We start from the raw sequence: 26310 nt of genomic DNA, 5'->3' as shown, positions 1-26310 counted from the left end.
TACTCATTTCGGGTTCAATAAGGTTTTTAATTGAAAACTTTTTTTTTTTTACTTGAGCAAGGATGCATTAAATAGATTATCAGTGACAGTAAAAACATTTTTTATTGTTTTAAAATTCATGATAAATGTCATTATTTGAATATTTGAAGTAATGTTCTGCTTTTCTGTTGAAATTTCTGATCATGAAAGATTAGAAAATTAAATATTAAACAGCACAACTGTTTTTTAACATTTGATAACAGTAATAAATGTATCTTAAGCAGCAAATCAGCATATTATAGCATATTATTTCCGAAAGATCATGTGACACTGAAGACTGAAGTAATGGCTGCTGAAAATTCAGCTTTGCTATTACAGGAATAAATTACATTTTAAAATATTTTTAAATGGAACAGTTTTTTGCAATTGTAATTTACTGTATTTTTTGATTAAATAACGAGATGTGCAGAATAGACTTCTTTCAAAACAAATTAAGTAGGTGGTGTAGGCAATCACAAAATCCCGTCACAGGAGATGCATTTAAGACGCATGTAATTCCAGGTGTAAACAGCAGGACTAAACATCTTTCTTTTTTTTTCTTTTTTTTTTTTTTTTTTTGAGAAATAGAGACATGTAATGGGAATCTAAAATGTGCTTTCTCTCTCATTAAAGGAATGTTTCAGGGTCAGCTGTACCTCCAGTCCTTTGTGAGAATCTCTGAGAAGTTTCCATCAAAGCCCAAAGCTCTGAATGATTGGAGCAGTAACAGTGACATGATGCCACCACCTACGGTCAAATGGAAACCCCTCATCCGTGAGTTTATTACACCTCATACAAACAAATATATGTACTAAAAACAGTGTGATGTTGTCACTAACACTTGTCCATTTCCTCCTAGATTCCCCTTCCCGTACTCCAGTCCTGGTGGGCTCTGAGGAGTTTGATAAATGTCTGAATAATGATAAATTCTCTCATGAGGAGTACAGTAATGGAGCTTTGTCAATACTGCAGTACCCGTATGGTAAGAACTACAGTCCTACAGGCCATTTCAACACTTGGTTTGACTGTGAACGTGTGGTTTGAGAGAGAATTTGAACTCATCACCTTCTTCTCGGTTTCCCAATGCAGATAATGGCTACTACTTTCCATACAGTCCTCGTTACCGCAACCGTCGTGATGAGACGGCAGTGAGTGTTCTGCTGAAGAAAGATGGACAAGGGTCACAAGTGAGAAAGAAAGACCCTGTGCTGCTGCTGCCATGGTGGAAAGAGATTCTGGGTACCATCATCTTCTGCATCGCTGCCACCACCTACATTGTCCGCAAGTTCTTCCACCCACCCACAACATACGTTCGGGTAAACAAAAACTCACAAAACATCATGTTTTTTTTTATAGTGTCAAAATAATGTCAATGAATAGTCATGTTTAATTCAATTAATTCATTTTTAATTCATCTGTGCAGCAACGAAAGGAGTCTGAGACTCAGTGTCAAACTGACAGCAAGTTTGAACTGGACGTTTCAGAACCCAAAGAAGTTGTTGTCACAGAGACACGTCCCTGTGAATATGTCTCTAGGTAAGTGAGCATGCATTTTGAATTTCATATTTATGTTAATATTGCTTTGGGGTGCATTGTAAGATTTATTAGTGTAAGATGATTGAATTTAATTTAATTTTTGAAGAACTCTGCATTGTCTGTTTACTGTTTCTGTTTCTGTTCATTAATAGGAGGAGTATATTTATTAATTTTGCCTAAAACTAAAAATGAGAATTAGAGCAATATGCCATATACACACAGGCATGCACACATATAGTATATAACATAATGTATTAGTTTTCCAGGGTTTTTAAGATAGGAGGGCAGCAGCTAATAAACACTACAGCAAACTCACAAAACTAGTAGTAGTTCAAAGAAAAAGTTTTCAGAAATAATGCCTGATTTCAAACACGACACATTTTCCATTATTTGGACAAATAGGTAGATACTCTCACCACGGGTTGAGCCAATGTCTAACTCATTCGGGGTGCTCAAACACATTGTACTTCCATTTGGTGCTTCTAGAACCAACTTTACCTTTAAATAAAAAGTTACAAATGGCTCTGTCAGAATTACAGTTGGAGTTCCTCTTTTAAATGAGGAAATTCAAACCCATTTCTTAAAATAGTTTACACTTGTTTGCACATGGTACATTGGAGACTTGCAGTTGCTGAATGTGGAATGCACAGATGGCATCGTGATCATATTTTACTTGTAAATTCTCATGGGTAAATGCACAGCTATTATGACTCAAGTGCTCTTGCTGTGCAGTTTATTTGTTGTTTGAGTTTGATTGTTTTCAAGTGGTGTGTTAAATGACTAATTTATACAGCATGTAACTGTTTTAGTAGGCTTCTCTGTTGAGCTCAGTTGAACACCGCTACACAGCTGTACTGTACAACATACAGTGGTGATTCAGATCAGCAGAGCAAAGTCCAAAGGAATATTTTCCTAACTGATTTGTGTTTGTGTATATCAGGTACTTGACAGACTTTGAGCCAGTGCAGTGTTTGGGACGTGGTGGATTTGGTGTTGTGTTTGAGGCACGCAACAAAGTGGACGACTGCAACTATGCCATCAAGAGGATCCGTCTACCCAACAGGTATCAATCAACATAAAACATTAGCGCTCCATTAAAAACCATAATTTGGGATACAGGTGTGTGTATGTTTGTCTTTAATGCTGTGTTTGTGATTGTAGGGAATTGGCCCGTGAGAAGGTCATGCGAGAGGTTAAAGCTCTAGCTAAGCTGGAACACCCAGGCATCATCCGTTACTTCAACGCTTGGCAGGAGAGCCCGCCGCAGGGCTGGCAGGAGGACATGGACAAATGCTGGCTCAAAGACGCGAGGTGCGAAAAATGGCCTTGAATGTAAACTTGGTGACTTTTGATAAATTCAGGGTTGTTGCGGTCATGGATAACCAGAGAATTTTTAAGTCATGGTGATTTCTAGGCCTTTAAAAGTCGTGAAAAAGTTCTCTAGCGAATAAACTTTTTTATAGTTGTTCTTAGTTATACAATGTTTCATTGTTATGAATATTTAGAGATGTTGCAATGTCTATTAAATTATTTTTTTAATCATACTAAATACAAAATGGTGTAATTATTAAATATTTGACATTGAATTTAAAATAAAGTCCGATCTGTTGCCTAGCACATTTCTTCTTATAATGTTATTATCAATGTTGCTTAATATTTTTGTTGAAAACCATGATACCCTACGATTCAAAAGTTTGAAGTAAGATTTTAATATTTTAAAATCTTAAAAATTTATTAAAAAAAAAACGTTTATAATGTTACAAAAGGTTTTCGTTTTTATTTTGTATTTTTTTGAATTTTTTTTGAATTATTGTTTTAATTCGTCACCAAATAGAAAGATGGAGAACAAATTATGATAAGACTTTCTATGAAGCCTGTATTTATAATACAATATAAGGGTATTATCAAGGCATTATAATGAATGCATAATGCATTATAAAAAAAAACTTATAAAATGTTGTATCATCTCATAAATAATCATAACAGCAATTATAATACATTGTAATACTTACGCATTTGTGGTTATAACTTTTAAGAGTATGACTATAAAACACAATTAATATCATATTAAATCTACTTAATATATAATGGATTATCTCATATCGTGACATTGTTTAAGATCTGCACAGTATCTTGCTACATCTTGTGAGAGGTTAGGAGTGGTTGAGTGTTTCCTGAGGTTGATGTTAATTTTTTCTGTGAGCTAGTTTAAGATCAGTTGTAATACTTTCAAAAAAAATAAAAATAAAAAAAAATAAATGATGGTCCCCTTAGTCTATTGACTATAAGCAACTTCGCAACTACATGCCAACTAACTCTCATTTAGAGCATTAATAGACTTAGGTTAAGGTTATGGTTGGTAGAATAAGTCGAAGTACTTAAAGAGTTGAATGTCTGTTGGGGAACCATCAAAATAAAGTGTTCGCAGATATTTAGCAGACATGCTAATACTCCAGTGGCTGCTAGTTGACATGTAGTTGCAAAGTTAATTATCAACAGTTGTCTAAAGGGTACCGGCAAAATAACCATACTGATATTACAATAAAAATAGTTCAAAGCAAATGTGAACACATTCATCTGATATCTGATTTGTTGGCTGTTTGAGAAAAATATATATATAAGTTACTTTACTTAAAGCAGACAGACCACTTATAAATAATAAGCCTTTTATATGTTTTCATGAAGACTTTGTATTTGTCATTCTACAGTAAAAACACTAAGATGCACAGAAGTTATTGTGCAGATCTTAGACAATGGCATGGTATGAGACTTATTGGGAAATATAATTAATTGTAACATAAGTGGATGCAACATGTTCATTGTGTGTTATAAATCATCATTCTCTTAAATGCTATAACCACAAATAAGTAAGGATTATAATACACTAAAACTGTTCTTGTGATAATTTATGAGATGATACAACATATTCTAAGGTTTTTTTATATTGCATTATTCATTCATTATAATGCTTTAAGAATACCCTTATAATGTATTACATAGAAAGTTTTACTGAAATGGTTTATTTTTTATTATAAAATTAAATCTGGTGTATCTTAGTGAAGCAAGGGCATTAACTGTTATTTATTTCTACAGTACCGCTGACTGGCTGCTGAGCTCTCCTGACCACATGGAGGCGTTCTTAGTCAAGGTTCCTGTGGCCACTCCTTCTCCAGTGGACTCTTCATGCGTGTGTGCGGCTGGTGGGGACATGAGCGTGTGCGTTGGGGATCAAGTGTGTGTGGAGGGCCTGGGGCCGCACAGTATGATGTCAGAGCGTGACAGTCAGGCTGACCCAGACACTGTCCTGGAGGTCTCAGATTCCCCACACTCCTTTGAGCTCTGCCCTCCCCGCACAGTTACTCATGGCGACTGCACTTCTTCCTCCTTCGATATCGTCTTCGAGGACTCAGGTTGTGAACACCAGGACAATGACAGTGACCTCAGTGGAAGTACACCAGTGCCACCTGTGTGCCTTTCACAGTCTGACCCCAAACCTCAGTGTAGTGTATCAGCGGGACCTCCCGCTTCCTTGCCTTCAAGGCCCACCTCTCTGAGCCTGGCCCCCAGCACCCCCTGTCCTGCCACACGGCCCCCGCTTACACCTAAGGTCTACTTGTACATTCAGATGCAGCTGTGCAGGAAGGAGAACCTGAAGGACTGGATGGCTCAGAGGTGTCTGCCTGAGCTCAGGGAACACGCTCAGTGTCTGGACATCTTCCTGCAGATCGCAGAAGCTGTGGATTTCCTGCATAGCAAAGGGCTTATGCACAGAGATCTTAAAGTAGGTGCTGAAAAGGAAACGTACTTGCAGTGAGGGAGTTTTCCAGAGCAAACTGCTCATTCATTTTCTTTTCTTTCTTTCTTTCCCTTTTTCTCTCAGCCATCTAATATCTTCTTCACAATGGATGACGTGGTGAAGGTGGGAGACTTTGGACTGGTCACTGCCATGGATCAGGAGGAAGATGACGAGGAGCTGAGTACCCTCACACCAATGCCACTCTATGCCCGTCACACTGGCCAAGTGGGCACTAAACTCTACATGAGCCCTGAACAGGTCAGTTCCAGTCACTCACTGCACAAACTGCACACAATTGAGTGTGAAAACAGTCCTGGTGTTTAACAAAGCAAGTGAAGGAAAACGATCAAATTGCATGGCAGGAGATAAAAACAGCATAAAGGAGGGATCTGAGAGACTTAAGGTGGGCTCTTTTGACTTGGGCCAGTTAGCAACTACATAGCCACATGTCTAAGAACACCTTGACAGACTCATAACAACATCCTAGTAACCACCCATAATACTCTAGCATCAAGGAGGGGCGACATGTTTATGGCCAAGTACCACTTGCATTTTTATTTTAATGTAAAATGTAAAAATCCTATTTATTTAAAAACTATTTTTTCCCTTTCGTCTATTCTTTTCCCCTCTGTAGCTGTCTGGGAATTCTTATTCTCACAAGGTAGACATATATTCCCTCGGCCTGATTCTTTTTGAGCTTCTCTATCCATTCCGCACCCAGATGGAGAGAGTCAGGGTAAGACCATTGTTCAGATTTTTGGGGCCTGTAAGATTTTTGTTTTTGAAAGTAGTCTCTTACTATAAACGTACCAAGGCTGCAATTATTTGATCAAAAATACTGTAAAAATATTGTGATTTTTGTAGCAATATAAATGTATTTACTGTCACTTTTGATCAATTTGATTTGTCCTTGTTGAATAAAAGTATTAGGATAAATTCTATCCAAAAAGAAAAATCTTACTGACCCTAAGCTTTTGAATGCTAATGCACTCAATTAAATGAAAGAATAAAAATTGAGTAGTATATTTTATTAAATTGTACCAAATGATAAACATCTAACTGTTTTTCTTTCAGACTCTCACAGAGGTCAGAGCCCTGCAGTTTCCTGTTGCTTTTTGTAAGGCCAATGTCCTGGAAGTAAGTTTGTTTGCGTTTGTTTGCCTATGCTGCTGGGTATTTTGCAATGGATGTGGGAGGTGGAGTGGGAGTGACCTTACAATTGGGAAATCCTAAAGATGAACAACACTTCCGGTGCCCCCTATAGGTGCCAAGTTACAATTACAACATCAACATCTCCAGTCTAATATTTTCCATTCATACAGCAGCAGAATGCAGTTGTTAGACCTGTTTTAGAATACTAAATTTAGAATGTTAAATCATCTGTATCTGTATAGTACATACCGTTTTATATAAATACATTATACATGCGTTCATATATTCTTACATTACAGAGTTGTGCTCAATTTTCTGTAGAGTACAGGTTTGTTCTCCCACCATTTTCTGTTCTGAGAATAAAAAATGTCTTGCCATTGGTTATTCGTTCAAATAGACAGTATTGAAACTGCTACTGTAAGCAAGTGGTTCTCAAATATTTTAACTCGAAGGCCCCCTATATTTAAACTATATTATAACTGTAACTCTATATATATATTTTTTTTTTTACATGAGATATTATTGTGTATTATTCCACACATTAAAATCATTGTGTCTGTGTTTCAGGCTCAGATGGTGCACTGTATGCTGTCCCGAGTGCCCGCGGAGCGGCCAGAGGCGTCAGAGATCACAGAGGCCCCTTTGTTCCAGGAGCTGGAGGTGCCCTGCAGAATCCGACAACGCACTCGAACGTACAGCGCTTCATCTGCAGGACGACCGTCGCGACAGATATCCTCATCAAACTAGAACTCCCACTCAAAGACAGACACGTACTGTGCCTCATCTGCAGGATGACAAACACAACCAGTCACCACCTCTTAGAACACACATCATTCAGACAATTTTGTGCAGATAAACTGAGCCCAACTAAACAACAGATCATTCCACAAACCTCTACAACTGGAACCAAACACGTCGTAACCATAAAACAAGCTGCACGCTGTGGCGTTTGTGCCAAGGGCATTCAGTGATTTACAATAAGCCCCCATTGCATTTCTTTCAACTCAAAGTTGACCAATCCCATGATTCTGTGTTCCGGAAACATTTTAACACTCCCACACACACACACACACACACTTGCTGTAGGAGGAGAGTTGTTGTTTTTCCAGTGCTAACGAATGCTGATGAATGACCTGCCTTTGAATGCCGTTCACTCTGCATGTCTTAAACAGGAAGTTGTGCGACGTGTGCTTTCCTGTCCGAACGGAAAGTTGTAGGAGTTATTTTTCTCCTCTAATGTAAATAGGCTACAATAATAAGCAGGAGAGGCTTTGTGTGCTTTAAAGGTGCTCGTTCAAGACTGAACGCACAAGTTCAGAGGCATTATAGCCACTCGTGGTTACAGTGTTAGTGGCCTAGGTGCACATTACTTGATGAACGTGAATCTGCATATGACTGAGCGGATGTGGAAATATTCAAACTGCCTTTAAGCTGGACTTTAAGACATGAATGACACGTTTGTGATGATGGTCAGTATGAGACTTAGAACTGAGACTTTACACATTATTCTGTAAAATGCTTCATGTCATTAGCACCCAGAAAAGTAGTTTACTGTATTTCGAATAATTTTAAAACACATTTTTCCTAAAAAACACTGAATAAGAAGTGCTTTGACTAATTACACAATAAGAAAGGATACAGCTGGAGGAATCACTTCAACCAAATATTCAGCACACACCCTTAATTGTAACATATCAGGTAATTACTGATTGTGTGATTTTTTTTTCTTACAAATTTTGATTAGAGGGACTCAATTTTCTTTTGTATATGATGGAATTTTCTGTATAGTAACTGCTTTTTATGACTTTTTTTTCAACTTCTATGGACAATTTTCCTAAGAATTGTTGTCAAAGTTTGAGAGAATGGCGATAAGAGTGGATCTTTATGGTCTCTGGTGATGGATTTGATCTCTGTGGTCGTGTTAAAGAGCACTGGGTGCTTCTGCACCTTAAGGAGCCGCTTCTGTATGTATGTGAATACTGGTGTGTTTCCTGAACGGGCCTTTATGCTGCAGAACAGACATGAGATTATGACCTTTGACCCTTAATCAAGAGGACCGCGTCCTGTAATCCATGTCAGGGACCACTTATGAACCCTTCACCTTTTAACCTGTATCTGTGACTCCGACCCAGTGAAGAGAGCAACAAGTGCTGATTCTGTTTGTTTAGATCACTGTGGCAAATCCTTCCACCAGATCTTTCCCTGCCTAATGATCTTTTTCAGTCTCTTAATTTAAATCGGTTTTATTCGTGTCTGGTTCATTGTTGTTAATGCAGCATTTGGTTCTGACAATTCAGTTTCTCCAGTGTTTTTCAGATGCTTTGTTTTTCCCTGTGACTGTTGAAATCCCAGTTCATGTTCTTTAGCCCAGCCTTGTCTCCTGCCGTCTTTGTAAATATGTTTATTTGTTTTTATTTATGTTGAGTACAAAAATCAATCCGTTGGATTGGTTGAGGTATAAATAAGGTATATGAATGCACTTCATCCAGTGGAGTGTGTTGAAATATTGTGACTTCTTACAAGTCAGAATTTAATAAACATTCTATGATGTTTGTAAAAGTGCTTTGTCTTTTTTATGCTGTCTTAAAAAAAAACTAAAAACTAAAATTAATGCACATTATAGTCTTTTTTTTATGGATGCAGTATAAGACATGCTATACATAAATAATCTTAAATTAAAAATTCTAAGATATTTCTTGTAAATGTTGTGTATATAGTGTTATCATGCTTTTCCAATAATCATTTTATAGCACCGTGAAACAAATTATAAAAGTTTTGTTTCACTTTTATTTCTAATGTTTGTGATGTTTGACATGCTGAATACAAAACTCATATTACTTTTTGTGTGTCATTAACAGTGTTGGGCAGTAACTAGTAACTTAGTTTACTAAACAACTTTAACTTGCTTTTGATGCCTCAACCCCGCTGATTTAAAACCCAACAATCAAATAATTCCTAGATTTATTTTCATAATTTTCACGACTCGCACATTCATGTGATGTCCCCAGTGCAGCAGGCAAGCTTGGAATATGGAAAACTTGCATTCAGCAGATAGAAATATTGCATTATATTGATTTTGTCAGGAAAAAAGATGATCTGAACAGTGTTGTGTAAGTTGTGGCTTTACTTTACTCTGGCATTACATCCCACCCACATCCCTCTGATCAGCATGTGGTACATTATATTACTAGAATTAAAACTCTTTTTGGAAAATTAAAGTTTCTTACAAACTTAATGAAATATAATCGTATATGGGTAATGGAGAAATGACAATTAGCTTCAAGCTACACATGACAATTAATGAGATTAATACAACACTTCTACTTGAATGTCATTATCAATCACTAGAAATGGATGTGGAAGATACACAGTTACAACTTCTGTGGGGCATGAAGAAAAAGTTATGTAACTAGTAGTGTAACTGATTACTGTTGCCAGAAAGTAATAAGTAACAATATTACTTTTGAAATGAGTACCTAGTAATGAGTAATATATTACATTCTTTGAGTAACTAGCCCAACACTGGTCATTAACTGCTCATAAAAACAAAAAATGTTGACAACTTGTACAAGCTAATCTGTTATTATTCATGCATAAAAATTACATGGTACATGCACAATAGTTTAACATAACCAGTTACCAAAAGTGAGCCGTCCAAAACCTCTTAAGTGTACGTTGGATGATTTTTGTCTTTTATGACTAGTCCCAGAATGTTCTGGAATGTTCCAGAAAGCACTAGAATATTACAGAATATTAAAGAATGTTGCAGAAACGTCTAGAATGTTTCCATCCTTGCAAAAGATCTTATAAAAAAACAAACAAAAACAAACATCCAAATTAGTACAACAACTTATCCGTACTAAACCAATGCTTCACAATTAATGACAGCTAGTTCTAAAATGTACCTGACCTAAATGTTTACCAGAATATTGATGCTAATTGAAAACAAATAGTACAATAATAATTAGCACCACAGAATTACAGAATAGCCATAAAAACAATTAAGTGAAAAATGTGTTAGCCCGTGTAGTATATGTGATAGTTGAATACCACAAGGGAACGCTCTTGAGCTCTAGTTAGATTAGATTCTAGACTAAATGAATTATAGATACTCCCGAATGCGTGGAATGGAATAGAAACCTTATCACATTCGATTTAATATGATAATAATTCTAGAAAGATTTGTAGGGAGTTATGCTTGCTTTATAATTGTATGTCCTACAGACCACTTCAACTGCATTGCACGTGTCTATTATCATATTTTATTTATCTAAAATGTTTTATATTATGCTCAATGTTTATTTTTGTATTTTTTTATTTGCTCTGGGTCATTTGTCTCAATTACTACATTCAGTTCCGCGCTCCTTATTAAGCAATGCGTACTTCCGCATCTCGCTGAAATCTCGTCATTTCCGGGTGTCAATATGCGTCTCGGTACTGCAGCGATAAGCATCGGGAAGATGTGACCGGGAAGAAAAGATAAAACAATCTGCCTCCGAAACGAACCCACGGGCCGCCGACAGCATCGACGACACTGCTATCCTTTGTCTCCCGTCGTCCGCTTGTGACTAGCAGCGGATTCGCCGCCGACTGTCAGCCGTATCTGCGCGAATGGCCGCGGAGGTTCGGAGGGCCCTCGGCCGGGGCTGGTGTCTGACGCTTGGCCTGACTCGCATAGGCCTTCTCGGCACTGTACTGCGATCTCTTCTCTTCATCACAGCCCTCAGCGGACTGCTCCGTCTACCCGCGGCCACGGAGGCGAAGGAGTGCGATAAACCATGCTTGAACGGCCAGTGTAACACCGCCAGCGGCGTGTGTGTATGCGAGCCGGGATGGATCGGGGAGCAGTGCCAACACTGCGGCGGCCGCTTCAGGTGAGACCCAGACGGCTCTTATTCCCAGCTGATGCTCGTGACATCGACACGAGCGCGTCTGATACATGAAGATCTTCAAGAATTCGCTGTAACTTCTGTCATAGTTCGGGTTATGTGTGGTTATGTTGACGAAGGCTCATCTTTGGGAATTATGAATATAAACGAGAATATATAATTTGTCGCCAGAAACTGCTCTTTAAAAGGCTGCTAATTTTGATTCGTCAGAGACCCCCGATTAAGTCTTGAACCCCTCAAAGTTTTATGTAGACTATATATACAATTTTTAGTGGGGGGTCCTGTGAAGTATGTATTCTTTTTACGTTTAAAAGTAGACATGGGTTTCAACAGCTTTTTCAAACATTTTAGTAAACACACGGGGGATACATTTTCAGGTATTGTCATTAATTATCACTTTAATTTCGAAGGTATGTAACAAGAAAGGTCTCAAAAAAAGAGTCGTGTAATTTATATAGTTGTATGTTTGCATCCTGTGGGCGCCAAATAACAACTGGTTTGCACAAGCCGATTGGGCCCTTACATTTTTCCTCTCAGAAATGTTGTATTGTTGAATATTTTGGCTGAATATCACTGAATACTTCACACCCTTGTCGTCAAACAGAGATTGCTGTTGTCTAGAGTGACTTGTTGAGTCGGTTTCAGTCATATTGGTACTGTGGTAGAGTTAGTTGGTGTTTTCGTAACTCCTCAACAGTGGCCAAAAGCTGAAAAGATCAATGTCGCTGACAAAAGAATAGTAGTATTTTATGGTTTCATTGGAGTATGAATGCTCCATCATGGGATGCGACTCACTGATGGGCAAAGTCTGGCAGAGACACTGGCTACATTGGAGGCTGTGGGTCATGTGGGGTGAAGCAGGCTCCGAATGGCTGAGAAGAGACCGGCAGACTGAAGCCAAATGATCATGTGGTGTCAATCATGATTCTTAACACGGCAATGCTGGAGGCAGAGACCGTTCCTAACATTCTGCCATTTCATCTCAGCTCAGTTCCTGTCCTGCTCATGACCAGGAATAAAGTCTACGGAACACGGTCTAGATTCACTAGTAGATCGGTTTTTCTGTGTAGACTTCTGAGAAGCAAATGTACATGGGCCATGTTGTGGCCACATCAGAGTAATATATTAATAATATTCTGTTATTTTGACACTCTTCACAGGTTCTTTCATAATCTGACTGATGTTCTTATGTGATGTTTAATCATTGATGCTGTGCAGCGATCAGACCCAGTGCTGACAACCTACATTTCAGTAACTGAAATAAAGCTAATATAAATAGTAGATTAAAAACATATCCAAAAATTAGGAATGTTGGCTTTAGCAACTAACTTAAATAAGTTTAAGTTGTACTACTAAATCTAATGTGAAAAAAATTAAAGCTAAATAGAAATGTAAAAAAAAAAAAAAAGCTAATACAAATGATGAAAGCACATTATTAAAATAATGTTCATTTAAAATTAAGATGAAAACTAAAAAATATAAACCCAAAAGCTATTTCAAGATGATAATAATAAATACTATAGTAGTATAGAAATATTACTAAATAATTCCGTGATAAAACTGATGTTGGATGTGTGACTTTCGATATGGAGAGGCTTTGTAAATGAGACATGCGCCGAAATGTGTCCAAAATCGGATACTTTCCTACAAAATAGTATACAAAAAAAACAGTACACAAACAGACTAGTATGTCCGAATTCATAGTATTCGAAAAACAGTAGGCGGAAAGTACCCTGATGACCTAATACTTCTGAAGTGCACATTCGATGGACACTTTACTGGCCCATGAGGCCATAGGAAAGCATTTATAAATGGTGGTGAAACATCGCTACAAACAGACGCTGGTAGGTCACATGACAGTAAAAACGTGGTGAATGTAGTACATCCGAATTTAATTTATGCTATCTATATTCATGCTAAATGAGAACATAGCAGCTGTGACTTAGTACATACTGAATTTTTTTTCTTCCATATAATAGGAATCTATTAATAGTAGGGATGCACGATATATCGGCCACCATATCGGTATCGGCCGATAAATGGTCATTTTTTCTGTTATCGGTATCGGCCCAATAAGAAAATGTGGCCGATATCTTAAAGCCGATAAATAATGCATTATTTCCTTCAGAGACACTTCAGATGCGCGCTGTTCGTTTGCAGCCTTTTGTGCAATTGTACGTTGTAATATTGTGTTTATTTGATGTATATCTGATTTATCTCATATAGAATGCGTTTGGTTAAGTTAAAAGAGCGCTTCAGTTTACCGGTGATCATCTTTAGCTCAGCACACGCAGCTCAAACAGCAGTGCACAACATTAATAACTATGATTGGGAATGTCGTGTATATAACATTCTAATGAGAACATTATTATAATAAAACATTGTGAATTCTTTGGGTTTAGTTGCCATGTTTCAGTGCGTTGTTATGGGAAGAGCGCATCCACAACAGGATCACACATTCTGACTATAGCACGCAATAACTGCATCATTTTGTACATATATAAGTTGTAATATTATGTTTATGTTGTATTAATATTAATCTCAGGATGCATTTCCTTGAGTTAAATAAGCTGCCAGCAAAACGCTTCAGTTTACCGTGTTCATTCAGCTCTTCAGCTTCAGCACGCGCAGCTCAAACGGCTGCTATTTAAAACAGTGGTATTAATTTGTTACTTTTTCAAAATCATTGATACATTATTAATAATAACAACCACTTGTATTTTTCTATTATTATTTTCATCAGCAATATGGTTTAGTAATTAAAATCATTTAATTATTGTCCGTGCAGAGGCTATTCCGTTTTATTGATCTATGGCGCATTCATTTTGATTCTTTACACGTGTAATGATGTCCAATGACTTGTTTGCATTATTTATGCATTATTTTATTTGTAAGACTTTATGACTAAATTTGGTAATGGTAAAATTATTTTTTAAACATACACCATTCAAACTAGGCTGCTTATGTTGAAGTGTTCGGGATGTGGTTTTTAATGATGAGACCTTTTTTGTAATCAGGCTCTCAAAAAGAATATAAAAAATTTGGATATACATTTATCGGCCAACATATCGATTATCGGCTTTCAAAAATAAAGGATTATCGGTTATCGGTATCGACCAAAATTTTCATATCGGTGCATCCCTAATTAATAGGAATCTATAAATGGAATTCTATCCCTGTGTATGAAATCACAGAGAGAGGATGTGTATCCTGTCTGAAAGCCATGATGCTGTGTGTTGTATGCTGTGTGTGTTCCTTAATTTGCTGGTCCGTTCATAATTATCAGCAACAGGATATGCTTTAGTAAATGGCCTCTCTTTAGTGGATCATTTGCTGAAGTACAGAAGCCTGACTGTTTCCCCACACCAACCGCAAGCACAAGAAACATCCATTCCTGCCCCAGAATGTCGCCCTGACCGGACGTTCAACATTTCTGCTGAACACCAAATGATGGTTTGTTCTGTTAAACCGCTGCGTGCAGCTTCACAGTAGCTCACGCTAAGTGCTCCATCTCTCAGCAGCTCCGTCTGCACTTAGCAAGTCTAATTCTCAGTAGACCCAGGTTTGAAATCACTTATGGCAGACAGGCATTTCTGACGTTCACTCGGCTGGCTTATATCATCATAAAGACTGAATGGAGACAACTGCCAAACTGACAAGAAAAAAGCACAACAGCTCAATTATTCTTCAGTCTTTTGCCCATTATTGAATGTGTATGCTTTATTTGAAGAAATGCATGATGTGATTTTAATTGTTAGTGATTCTAATGGGACATTGTTGAATGATGATCTAATCGGCTGGGTGGAAGATTGCTGTGCTCCGCCGAGAACCATGTCTCGGTTATGTGTGTTTATCACAGCTGTCTGCTGGAGAGTGTATGTGCAGCTCCCACAGGATTGTGGGTGTGTTAATGAACTGTTTTTCAATGTTAACAAAGCTCCTTGAGACTGTAGTCAGGGGTTTAGAAACCTCTTCACCACACAACGCAGCACGTAGCTACTACTGCCACACAAAAAGTTTTGGGAGTGTGGGAGTTTCTTAGGTTCCATAAAAAAATGATGGGGTGTTAAAGGGGATAGTTCAACCATAAATTAACATTTTGTCACCGTTTACTCATCCACAGGTTGTTCCAAACCTGTATGAATGGGTTTCTTCTGTTGAACAACACAAATGAAGATATTTTGAAGAATGTGTGGAACCAAACAGTTAGCCGGTAGCTATTGACTTCAATAGTATTTTTTCCCCCATTGTGGAAGTCAGTGGCTACCGGTAACAGTTTGCCCCCCACCCCCCAAAAAAGAATAAATAAAAAATAAAACATGAATTGACTGACTGATCATTCAAAGTTATCAATTTAAAAAATGTCTCTATATATAGTAATAATAATTATTATTTTGCATCATTTTGTCCACCATAATTGTGTGATGAAAATCTGATATTGTACCAGCCCTGGTTCATAATCATAACATGAAATAAAATCGTCATTTACTCAACCTTGTCATTCCAAACCCATGGGACTTTCTTATAAATGATGACTGAATTTGCATTTTAGAGTGAATTATCCCTAAGAGTTTCTAAAAGTGTATTACAGGAAAATCTGAGTTAGTTTCTGTTTTCACCATTACTTGTGAAACTAGTCCTACGCTGCACTCACTGTGCTTGTGTTTTTACTATTGACCTTTGGATCTTGACGTGAGAAATGCCTGTTATTTAGTTCCCCCATTAAACGTTTACTGAGGGCTGTTAAACTTGCTTTACATAATTGGTAAACTGTAGGTGGTTTATTTGAGTCTTTTATAATAACCTGTAGGTATACTCTTTAGGTGTATGTGCGTGTGTTAGCAAACGTGGTTCCATTGGTTTAATAATGTTGTGTCTGTCATACACAGGCTAACGGGACCCTCAGGTTATCTCTCTGACGGACCAGGAAACTACAAATACAAGACCAAGTGCACGTGGCTTATTGAGGGACAGTGAGTATTGGCCTAAAAATGAAACGCTCTCAGATTTGAGGTCTGATCGTTAACCCTGAACCTGGCCTGTTAACAACACCTTGTAACCTGACATGAACTGAACAGTAATGTTAAATTTAAAATTTTGGCTTAACTCAAAATCGATTACTCTTTTATCACTCGAATAACGCTTGATTACTCTTCCATTACCCCTGTTATATATATATATATATATACATACATACGTACATACATTACATACTCTGAGCTCCATTACGCTAACCAATTCGCGAAATCCAACATTCTCGACCACAGAAAATGTTTGACGTCGTGTATGGCAGCCTTGTTTTACAGTGTTTACAAACAGTTTGTGTTTTGTCTGTAATTTTTTTACCGTCGTCCTGTCGCGTGACTGGAAAACCAAAATGCTGCCAGACGTCGGACTTATAAGACGGGGCATCTTCAATTTCAGTTTCAGCCAAACTCATGTTGCCCGACTAATGTTCAGTTTAAGTGATTTCTGCAACTGCGAGGAAAGCACACGCGACGCTGTTGCAGAGTAGGTCACGTCGGCAGCTCAACTAATAGGATTAGACTGCCATCATATCGTAAACGTATCGCCACCAGTCTACGATACATATCGTAACATTTTTGCATCGCGAAATATCGTACTGCGATGTATCGTTACACCCCTAATATATATATATATATTATGGTAAGATTGTTGATTGTGATCCTGCCTCATATTTTCTGCAATGTTGGCCACCACTTTTTTGCTTTTTGATTTGGTTTTCTGCCACGGTAATATAATGCTTTTTAAATGTTTGTCAGTATTAATATGCAATGAAGTAATTGCTATATCATGTGATTTAATTAAAGTTTTAAATGAATGTCAATCCTTTATTTATTAATTATTTCTATAATACACATTTTGATTCATTGCGTATTTGAACCATTTGTCAGCTCCTGTCGGGTTTGGGTCATTTAGAAGACCTCTAGTATTTGTGTGGGTTATGGTTGTTGATGGCTGTTTTCTTGACAGGCCAAACTCAATCCTGAGGCTTCGCTTTGAGCATTTTGCCACTGAGTGCAGCTGGGATCATCTGTATGTGTATGATGGAGACTCCGTCTACTCTCCTATACTTGCTGCCTTCAGGTATTCTCGTCATTTCTCTTTATTTCTGTGTGTGTGCGTGAGGTTTAAACGGGAAGAGTGAGATGTCCAGGTTAGGCCTGTCGCAATAATCAATATATCGACTTATCGTGCAATATATGTACATGACCTCAATAATTTTTGGTGACGCAATATATCGCCCATTATATTCACTTAAAAATGAATGTCACCATGTTTTGTACATTCCACTTGCGCCTGTGTCTTTTGCAGCTTCTCGTATGTAACGTGGTGTTGTCATGAGGTGCTAGTTCAAATTTTAAAAATGCTTTTACAAAAAAAGTTTCATCTGCAGATATGGTCTTGTTTAGGGATCTGTGCCTTTGTGCATATGGACATCTGACTGCTAAGTAGTGATTGTGTTTTTCAGCAATAGTGTGCACCCTTAATTTACAGAGAAAAGAAGGTCAGGGAAAAATGTATAGATGGAAAAATCTCCATACAAGTTCTTTGTGTACTTTTCTTTTTTTCTACTTGTTAGTTTGCACTTTTTGTTAGAAAATGTTTATTTACTATTTATTCAGGTTTTTTAAGGTATCTAATATTTTGATACTTAATTTCCATGATCTAAATATTCTTAAAAATGTAAAGTTTGTTGTCATTTGGAAGTGTGTAGGCCTTCTTGCATTATTATGCTGTTACATTATGATTATATATTCAGTGGCATAAAAAGGTCTTTAAAATGACAGTAATATCGCTTATCGCAATTATTTCTGGGGCAATATATCGCACAACAAAAAGTTGTTATCGTGGCAGGCCTAGTCCAGGTAAAGACCTGTTAATCCAGGATCAGATTAGAATACGGGAGCTTCCGGAGGGGCCGCTGTGTCTCTCAAGCTCCTTACACCACATCAGACGCTGATTTTGAACACAAGTGGCCAGTGTGAACGTTACCTAGGAAATATAACTGAGCTTTGGTGGAAATACCCTGATATATATGTTTGGGGTCAGTAAGTGATTTAAAAAAAAATTATTTTATTTGATATTTTTTCAGCAAAGATCCATTAAATTGATCAAAAGTAACAGTAAAGACATCTTTAATGTTATAAAATATTTTTATTTCAAATAAATGCTGTTCTTTCAAACTTTTTTAAATGTATCTTTTTATTTTTTTTTGAAGGAATTATTTTCTTTTCCTGCAAGGATGCATTAAATTACATTTTAAATTGTTACTTATTATAATTTTTATTGTTATTTTAAACTGTTATTTTAAATTTCACAATATTAAATTTTTACTGTATTATTGATCAAATAAATGCATCCATGGTGAGCAAAAAAAACAAAAAACTTTTAGAAACATAAAAAGAAAATGCCAACACCAAAATATTTATTTATTTGTATTTCTTGAAGTGGAGAAAATTAGTCATCTGATTTTTTTTTTTCTTCTTTCTTTCAAGACTTTAAGTCTTGTTAAAGGATTAGTTCACCCAAAAATGAAAATTAGACTGTGTTTTACTTACGCTCGAAGCATCCTAGGTGTATATGACTTTCTTCCTTCAGACGAATCCAGTCGGAGTTATATTAAAAATTGTCCTGGCTATTCCAAGCTCTATCATTGCAATCAGCGGGTGTTGCAGTTGAACAGTCCACAAGTCGTCAAATAAAGCTTGCGCATTCATCATAAAACATGCCGCAGACAGCTCCGGGGGATGAATAAAGGCCCCCTGTAGTGAATCCATGAGGTTTTTTTTAAGAAAAATATCCATATTTCAAATGTAATAAACACTTTTCTCTCACTTCCACTGACTGTCATACACTGAAGCAGTTCCGGCGGATGACGTAAGACGCGCGGCGTTGCGTGATTAGTGATGAATGTGGAGAGAGAACAAAACAAAACGCCGGTCAAGAATTAGAAGTACAAACCGAGGATTTGCAAAGAAAAATGTCGGAGGATTTCGATATAAACCAAGAGGAGACTTGGAAACTTTGCTTCCTTTGCTCCTATAAACAAACGCGCGAGACTAGCATATCTCAGAGGCGCGCGTGCTGCGTCATCCGCCGGAACTGCTTCGGTGTATGGCAGTCAGCAGAAGTGAGAGAATAGTGTTTATTACGTTTGAAATATGGATATTTTTCTTTAAAAAAACACATGGATTCGCTACAGGGGGCCTTAATTCATCCCCCGGAGCCGTCTGCGGCGCGTTTTATTATGAATGCGCGAGCTTTATTTGACGACTTGTGGACTGTTCAACTGCAACACCCGCTGACTGCAATGATAGAGCTTGGAATAGCCAGGACACTTTTTAATATAACTCTGACTGGATTCGCCTGAAAGAAGAAAGTCATATACACCTAGGACGCCTCGAGGGTGAGTAAAATACAAGCTAATTTTCATTTTTGGGTGAACTAACCCTTTAAGTCTTTTTTTTAAAGTCCGTTACATATGGTACAAATGTAGAATGGTCTAATTTGAAAGCAAAACATAAGACTGATTACCCCTTGGCTAACTGCTAATTGGTCAAACTAGTTCTTAAGACACGGTCTTAACATAGAAGCTTATGCAACTGGCCTCAGGTGAGCCTGCAAGTAGAAGCATGAACTTGGATAATGACTCCAATAGTTTGTACAATATTTGACACAACATCTACAAAAATCCAACCCTAACACTGTTTTCAAAAAGCCCATTATAAATAAAGTACACAGTTAAATGAGAAAGTGCTGAAACTATTAAAAGTGTTGGGTTCCCTGTCAGCAGAGGTATCAAGTGTTCTATGTTCTTCTCTTTCATGTTTCAGTGGTTTGATTGTTCCTGAGAGCTACAGCAATGAGACCGTCCCAGAGGTGGTGGCACAGTCTGGCTTCGCCCTGCTGCACTTCTTCAGTGACGCGGCATATAATCTCACTGGCTTCAACGTCTCCTACAGGTAAGCTTTAATTCCTGGACCAAAACAGACTGTACTATAGTTCTGTCCAAAACCTAGTGGGCTGCTTGCTTTGACAGCATCTGAAGGCATTGTGAGCATGCTTCCATCAACTGTTCCAGAAGGTAGACAGCAACACTAATCAGCCAGCTACCTTATAAAATACCTCAATTTTTTCTTTATGCTAAGGCAGTATTGCATGTCTGCATTGAGTTGACGTCAGTGAAATCCAAGATAGCAGATGGACTGAAAAGTATCAATAGAAATTTATTTGGTTTAATCAAAAATGGGTCACTTTATTTTATACGTGCTGTGTATTTTTACTTTAGCAAAATGTGCGCAACTCATAAGTACACTACAGTTCAAAAGTTTGGGGTCCGTTCAATTTTGTTTTTTAAAATTGATATTTGCATTAAGCACGGGTGCATTAAATTGATCAAAAGTGACAGTATGGTAATTTGTAATGTTACAAAAGATTTCTAGGCCATTTGCATCAAGGTTACCACAAAAATATTAAGCAGCACAACTGTTTTTAACATTGATATTAAGAAATGTTTCTTGAGCACCAAATCAGCATATTAAAATGATTTCTGAAAGGTCATGTGACACTGGAAGCTCGCAAGGTTTAAGAACAGAGCTTTATTCTTGTAAACAGACTTGTTACTGTCTTGGACTTTGAAACTGTAACCTTAATTTCCAACTTTAATACAAAGCTTTCCCTAACCTATGAACACCGGGTTATTTAAGTACATATGTGTTTGTAAGGAAGGTGTCTTGAAATACCAGATACATGGCTGCTTTTGAATGGCCATCACTTTACCATCTGCGAGCTGGGACAGGGTCTGGTTTTGTTGCCCATGGCTGTTGATGAGATCTGAGGATTCTGGGTAATGTGGGTGATGTGTTGTCATTTACTCACTCTTATGGCATTCCTGTATGACTGACTTTGTTCTTTGAACACAAAAGGAGAAGTTTACAGTGCTGAAATTTCAAGTCAAATTTGGTTTATTGTCGTTTCAGCCACTTCAAAAATATAGTGCAATGGTCGTTTCAACCAGTCTGTATTGCAAATCACAGGCACACTTCACAGAAAAACTTGCTTTCTTCTATATACACTGTCACATAAGATTAAGGTTTTTGAAAGAAGTCTTCTATGCTCACCGAGGCAGCATTTATTTGATCAAAAAGAAAACCGTAATATTGTCAAATAATATAAGAATTCTAAATAACTGTTCTTATTTTACTATACTTTAAAATTGAATTTATTTCCGTGATGCAAAGCTGAATTTTCAGCATCATTACTCCCGTTTTAAATGACACATGATTCTTCCTAATTAATTATAATATGCTGATTTGATGCTCAAGAAACATTTCTTATTGTTATCAATGCTGAAAACAGATGTGCTGCTTAATAATTTGGTGAAAACAATGATATTTATATTCAGGATTCTTTGATAAACAGGAAAAAAACACAGTTTCAAATAGAAATCTTTTTTAACAATATAAATGTCTTCGTCTTTTTTGTCATTTTAATTCATTCTTGCTATATTAATGTATAAAAAAAAAAAACACTGTCCCTGAACTTTTGAACAGCAATGAACATGCACTGTAAACAATATATACTGTAAAAATACTAAATGCAGTACAAAAAACAAACGCATGCCTGTGATGTTAAACATCATTGGTTCTTGTTTGCTCCATGATTGATCTTGACATGTCAAGTTTAAACATGCGAATGAGATTCTACTGGAGTTCTACTTCTTTTTTTGAGTTCCACGGAACCTAACCCTAACCCGAGAGTGAGTAAATGCTGACCAGTTTTTGGCTGGACTGTCCCTTTAAGGCTCTGTGCGCTAGAGAACAAGAGCGAGAACAAGAAAATGCAGGGCAGAGTAATTTAAGAAGAGCGGGACAGAGGAAGCGCAGATGTCTTTGACCTCGGTGTCTGTGGCAGGGACCGCTCATGTGAAGTCCTGACGGTGACTGCGGCGGTTTCTATAGCCACTGCATTTACAGGGGCCCAAAAAAACACTGGAGTGCAGTATCAATAGAACATCAAACACCAATCCTGGCACACACTGCAGACCTTCTGAGGCACTCACAAAACCGCGTGAAGCTGAAAGACAGATGCTAGACTGCCTGTTATTCTCTGCCGTCCCTTTCTTCCCATGCTCCGCTTTAGCGGGGAGTGAGCTGCCTACCAATGCAGCTGTTCTTACACACTCCAGTTCAGGCCAATGTTGAAGCAGGTTGTATTGAAATAAGCTCAAGCTAGCTCCTCCTTCATTTCTACAGTTGCTTAAAAGATACCTTTGAGCTGCAAAAGCAATTATTAACCTAAGATGAAGTAAAAAATTTTAACCAAAAGTCTCATGTAAGTTAATATTTGGTTATTGTAAATCCTTTATGGATGGATGACTGTGCACAGCTTTTTGCTGTTTGCAGTGTCACTGAATCAGTGAATACTGCAGCTTTCTAAATCAAGATATTTTTACCGTAGACTAAACGTCCACTGTATAACCAGACACCGTTTTTATAGGGGAAATAGACAGACAATATTGGCAAAATCTATTGTCTACTGAGTACAGTGTCTAACTATGTGCTGGAAAAGGTAAATGCCCAAGCAAACAGTGTAACAATAGGCTTACATAATGTGTGTTGGACAGTGGTGGAAAGAGTACTGAAAATTTGTACTTAAGTACAAGTACTGTTACATTGCTGAAATAATACTCAGTTAAAATAAAAAGTACTGGTGTCAAATCAGTGCTAAGATGAAGTAAAAAATTTTAACCAAAAGTCTCATGTAAGTTAATATTTGGTTATTGTAAATCCTTTATGGATGGATGACTGTGCACAGCTTTTTGCTGTTTGCAGTGTCACTGAATCAGTGAATACTGCAGCTTTCTAAATCAAGATATTTTTACCGTAGACTAAACGTCCACTGTATAACCAGACACCGTTTTTATAGGGGAAATAGACAGACAATATTGGCAAAATCTATTGTCTACTGAGTACAGTGTCTAACTATGTGCTGGAAAAGGTAAATGCCCAAGCAAACAGTGTAACAATAGGCTTACATAATGTGTGTTGGACAGTGGTGGAAAGAGTACTGAAAATTTGTACTTAAGTACAAGTACTGTTACATTGCTGAAATAATACTCAATTAAAATAAAAAGTACTGGTGTCAAATCAGTACTTAAGTAAAAGTACAAAGTACTCCTCTCAAAAACTACTCGGAGTACTAGTTACTTTTTAGCCGCCGATATTTAATGAATTACCAAAAAATATTCATATCAAAGATCTACGTGGATAATAGCTCATTTGAACAAAACCCACTTTTATCTTATTGACAAAGTACGTGAATTAGTGGTCATGATACAGGAATTTCTAACTTCAGTACCTTGAAAAATATCAGTATCAAAGTACACGTGAACCAGAAGTTGCAACTGACTTCAGTGTTGTGATGTATTTCCAAGTGAAATGGAATATTGAATAAAGGGCGGGGTTTTATTGTGGTGCACCTCCACTCCACCTCTTGCTCATAGCAGATTCAGGATGGATAGGAGTGGTTAAGAATATCTGCTTGTTACGTCTGACATCACGCTTCACTGCTTCTGAGTCCTAACGCTCTGCCAGATGCCCCCAAAAAAACAACAAACTGGTCATATACACACTCACAATGTCATGTAATATTGAAAAAATTATAACCCTAACCTTTATCTCCATACCAAAATGCCTGACAGTGATTCAGCTAAAATATTAGTGTCTGAGACACCGTGAGCACAGAGACTGTAGTGTGCACAGCAATTTTTTAAATGCTTAGCTTAAATATGTAATATTAATTAAATAGTGCTCATAAATGGCTGTTGAGATGGTATTCTCAAGTGAAATAAGTAGAGGCATGGACCCGGAAACAGCAGTCCTTATGTCATGACTTAATAAGAGGATTCTCCCCAAGCCGTCAAACTGACGTCATCAGAGCCAGAATTTTTTTTCCCCATTGTATTGACTTGCACTGTTCAATTGTTCACCACAAGACTAATGTGCATTAAAAAAGTAAGTAGGGTCATTTTTGATTTCATGACGACTAGCTGGCAAAACTACCACATAGGGATGTAACGATTACCGGTTTTACGATAAATCACGATAAAATGCCCTGACGGTTAGTATTATCGTTTAAAATTTAATTATCATCAAAACCGTGTTTGATTATTGCGATTTTGAAAACTCGCTGTAAATCCTGTCCAGCCAGCATCAGTCTGACGCAGAAGCAGCATGCAGTGTTGTTGTTGTTTTTTGCACGAGACGAAATGGCGGAAGGCAGTGACAGCGCTCGGGAGATTTTTCAGCCATCTAAGAGGACCAAATCGGTGGTCTTGTCGTATTTTGGCTTTTACAAGAGTCCTGAAGGCAATTTAATCGAGGACGGTCACACTGTCTGCTGATCTTGCAAGAAGAAAGTCGCTGCAAAAGGGGAAAACGTGTCAAATTTGCTCAGTCATCTTCGTGACCACCACCCAGTTATATAGCGAATGCAAGTGTAACGTTTACCTCAATACCAAAACTAACTGGGCAAATAATTGGACAAAAAATATTGATTAGAGATTAAATATTTTATCTCACTTGTAATTAACGCAAAGCTTCCGCGAAGAAAAGTTTGCAGCAAGTGGCTTTGAGCCAAGACGAACGAACGTTCAAACTATCAGGTTGACATTTAAGGGATAATGTATTGTATATTCATAGTTAACTTATTACACATTTTTTTTGTTTACCTATAATAATATATAAATACGGGGATATGAAATATTGAATTGAGATTAATGTTTTGAAATCTTAGTTGTTTATAAATCCATTATGAACAGTGTACAAAACAATCGTCAGGACAATATGATCACTATAGCAAAATTATAGTAGTATTAATACTAAATTCCTCTGATTTCATTTTCAATCAAAAACTGAGACGCAAGACGGCAAGCTGCATTTGAATGAAACGAAAGAGCACGTCCGCGCCTTTATTATTATTAGGGCTTCATGTTAATGTTAATTTAATGTTTATGCAAAAAAAAAGTGCATACAGCTGCTAATTGCGTTTGTTGTTTGTTGATTTTCAAATATAAAACTTATTGAAATGTTTTCAGTGTGTGTATTAGTTCTTTTTGAACATTTTAATCAAATTTTAACAAAAACCATGATAATACTGATAACCGTGATAACTTTGGTCACTATAATCGTGATATGAAATTCTCATACCGTTACATCCTTACTACCACATATTGTATACTGCCATATAGATATTTTAATATATATATTTTTTTGTCCATCCATTTTTTCAAGGCAATCATTATTTCAAGCTTTGAAATTGAAGAAAAGTTTGCAGCAAGTGGCTTTGAGCCAAGACGAACGAACGTTCAAACTATCAGGTTGACATTTAAGGGATAATGTATTGTATATTCATAGTTAACTTATTACACATTTTTTTTGTTTACCTATAATAATATATAAATACGGGGACATGAAATATTGAGTTTATAAATTCATTATGAACAGTGTACAAAACAATAGTCAGGACAATATGATCACTAAAGCAAAATTATAGTAGTATTAATACTAAATTCCTCTGATTTCATTTTCAATACAATCAAAAACTGAGACGCAAGACGGCAAGCTGCATTTGAATGAAACGAAAGAGCACGTCCGCGCCTCTGCGGTGATGCAAGAGACATGGATGTGTGCTGTGTTATAATGCGTTGCTATTGACAACATTCATTATAAGGAAGGAAATGCAGCAGAACAGAATCAAGTATTGCAGTAGTATAGTCACCTGACCCATCAACTTATTTTGTTCATTTAAAATGTGTGTGGGTGTGTGTGTGTGTGTGTGTGTGTGTATATATATATATATATATATATATATATATATATATATATATAAGTG

The 26310-nt window shown here is 37.1% G+C and overlaps 2 protein-coding genes across 2 annotated transcripts in view; both read left to right on the top strand.

Annotated features, from left to right (window-relative positions):
- The window catches only part of LOC107568644 (eukaryotic translation initiation factor 2-alpha kinase 3-like), a 38232-nt gene extending 30138 nt beyond the window's left edge, over positions 1-8094 (top strand). The window contains exons 7-17 of the mRNA XM_016254616.1: positions 652-792; positions 878-1000; positions 1108-1334; positions 1442-1554; positions 2495-2617; positions 2716-2865; positions 4648-5335; positions 5435-5608; positions 5985-6086; positions 6425-6487; positions 7070-8094. Of these exons, the coding sequence (XP_016110102.1) occupies positions 652-792; positions 878-1000; positions 1108-1334; positions 1442-1554; positions 2495-2617; positions 2716-2865; positions 4648-5335; positions 5435-5608; positions 5985-6086; positions 6425-6487; positions 7070-7249 (2084 nt within the window). The 3' untranslated portion in view covers positions 7250-8094. The remainder of the gene's footprint in view (positions 1-651; positions 793-877; positions 1001-1107; positions 1335-1441; positions 1555-2494; positions 2618-2715; positions 2866-4647; positions 5336-5434; positions 5609-5984; positions 6087-6424; positions 6488-7069) is intronic.
- A 2819-nt stretch (positions 8095-10913) lies between these two features.
- The window catches only part of LOC107568639 (attractin-like), a 53786-nt gene continuing 38389 nt past the window's right edge, over positions 10914-26310 (top strand). The window contains exons 1-4 of the mRNA XM_016254611.1: positions 10914-11376; positions 16281-16364; positions 17386-17499; positions 20250-20378. Of these exons, the coding sequence (XP_016110097.1) occupies positions 11114-11376; positions 16281-16364; positions 17386-17499; positions 20250-20378 (590 nt within the window). The 5' untranslated portion in view covers positions 10914-11113. The remainder of the gene's footprint in view (positions 11377-16280; positions 16365-17385; positions 17500-20249; positions 20379-26310) is intronic.

This window comes from Sinocyclocheilus grahami, unplaced genomic scaffold (genome assembly GCF_001515645.1).
Source record: "Sinocyclocheilus grahami isolate Dianchi unplaced genomic scaffold, SAMN03320097.WGS_v1.1 scaffold1267.1, whole genome shotgun sequence".
NCBI lineage: Eukaryota > Metazoa > Chordata > Actinopteri > Cypriniformes > Cyprinidae > Sinocyclocheilus > Sinocyclocheilus grahami.
Note: the sequence above shows the minus strand (reverse complement) of the source record. Positions and strands in the feature narration are given on the sequence as shown.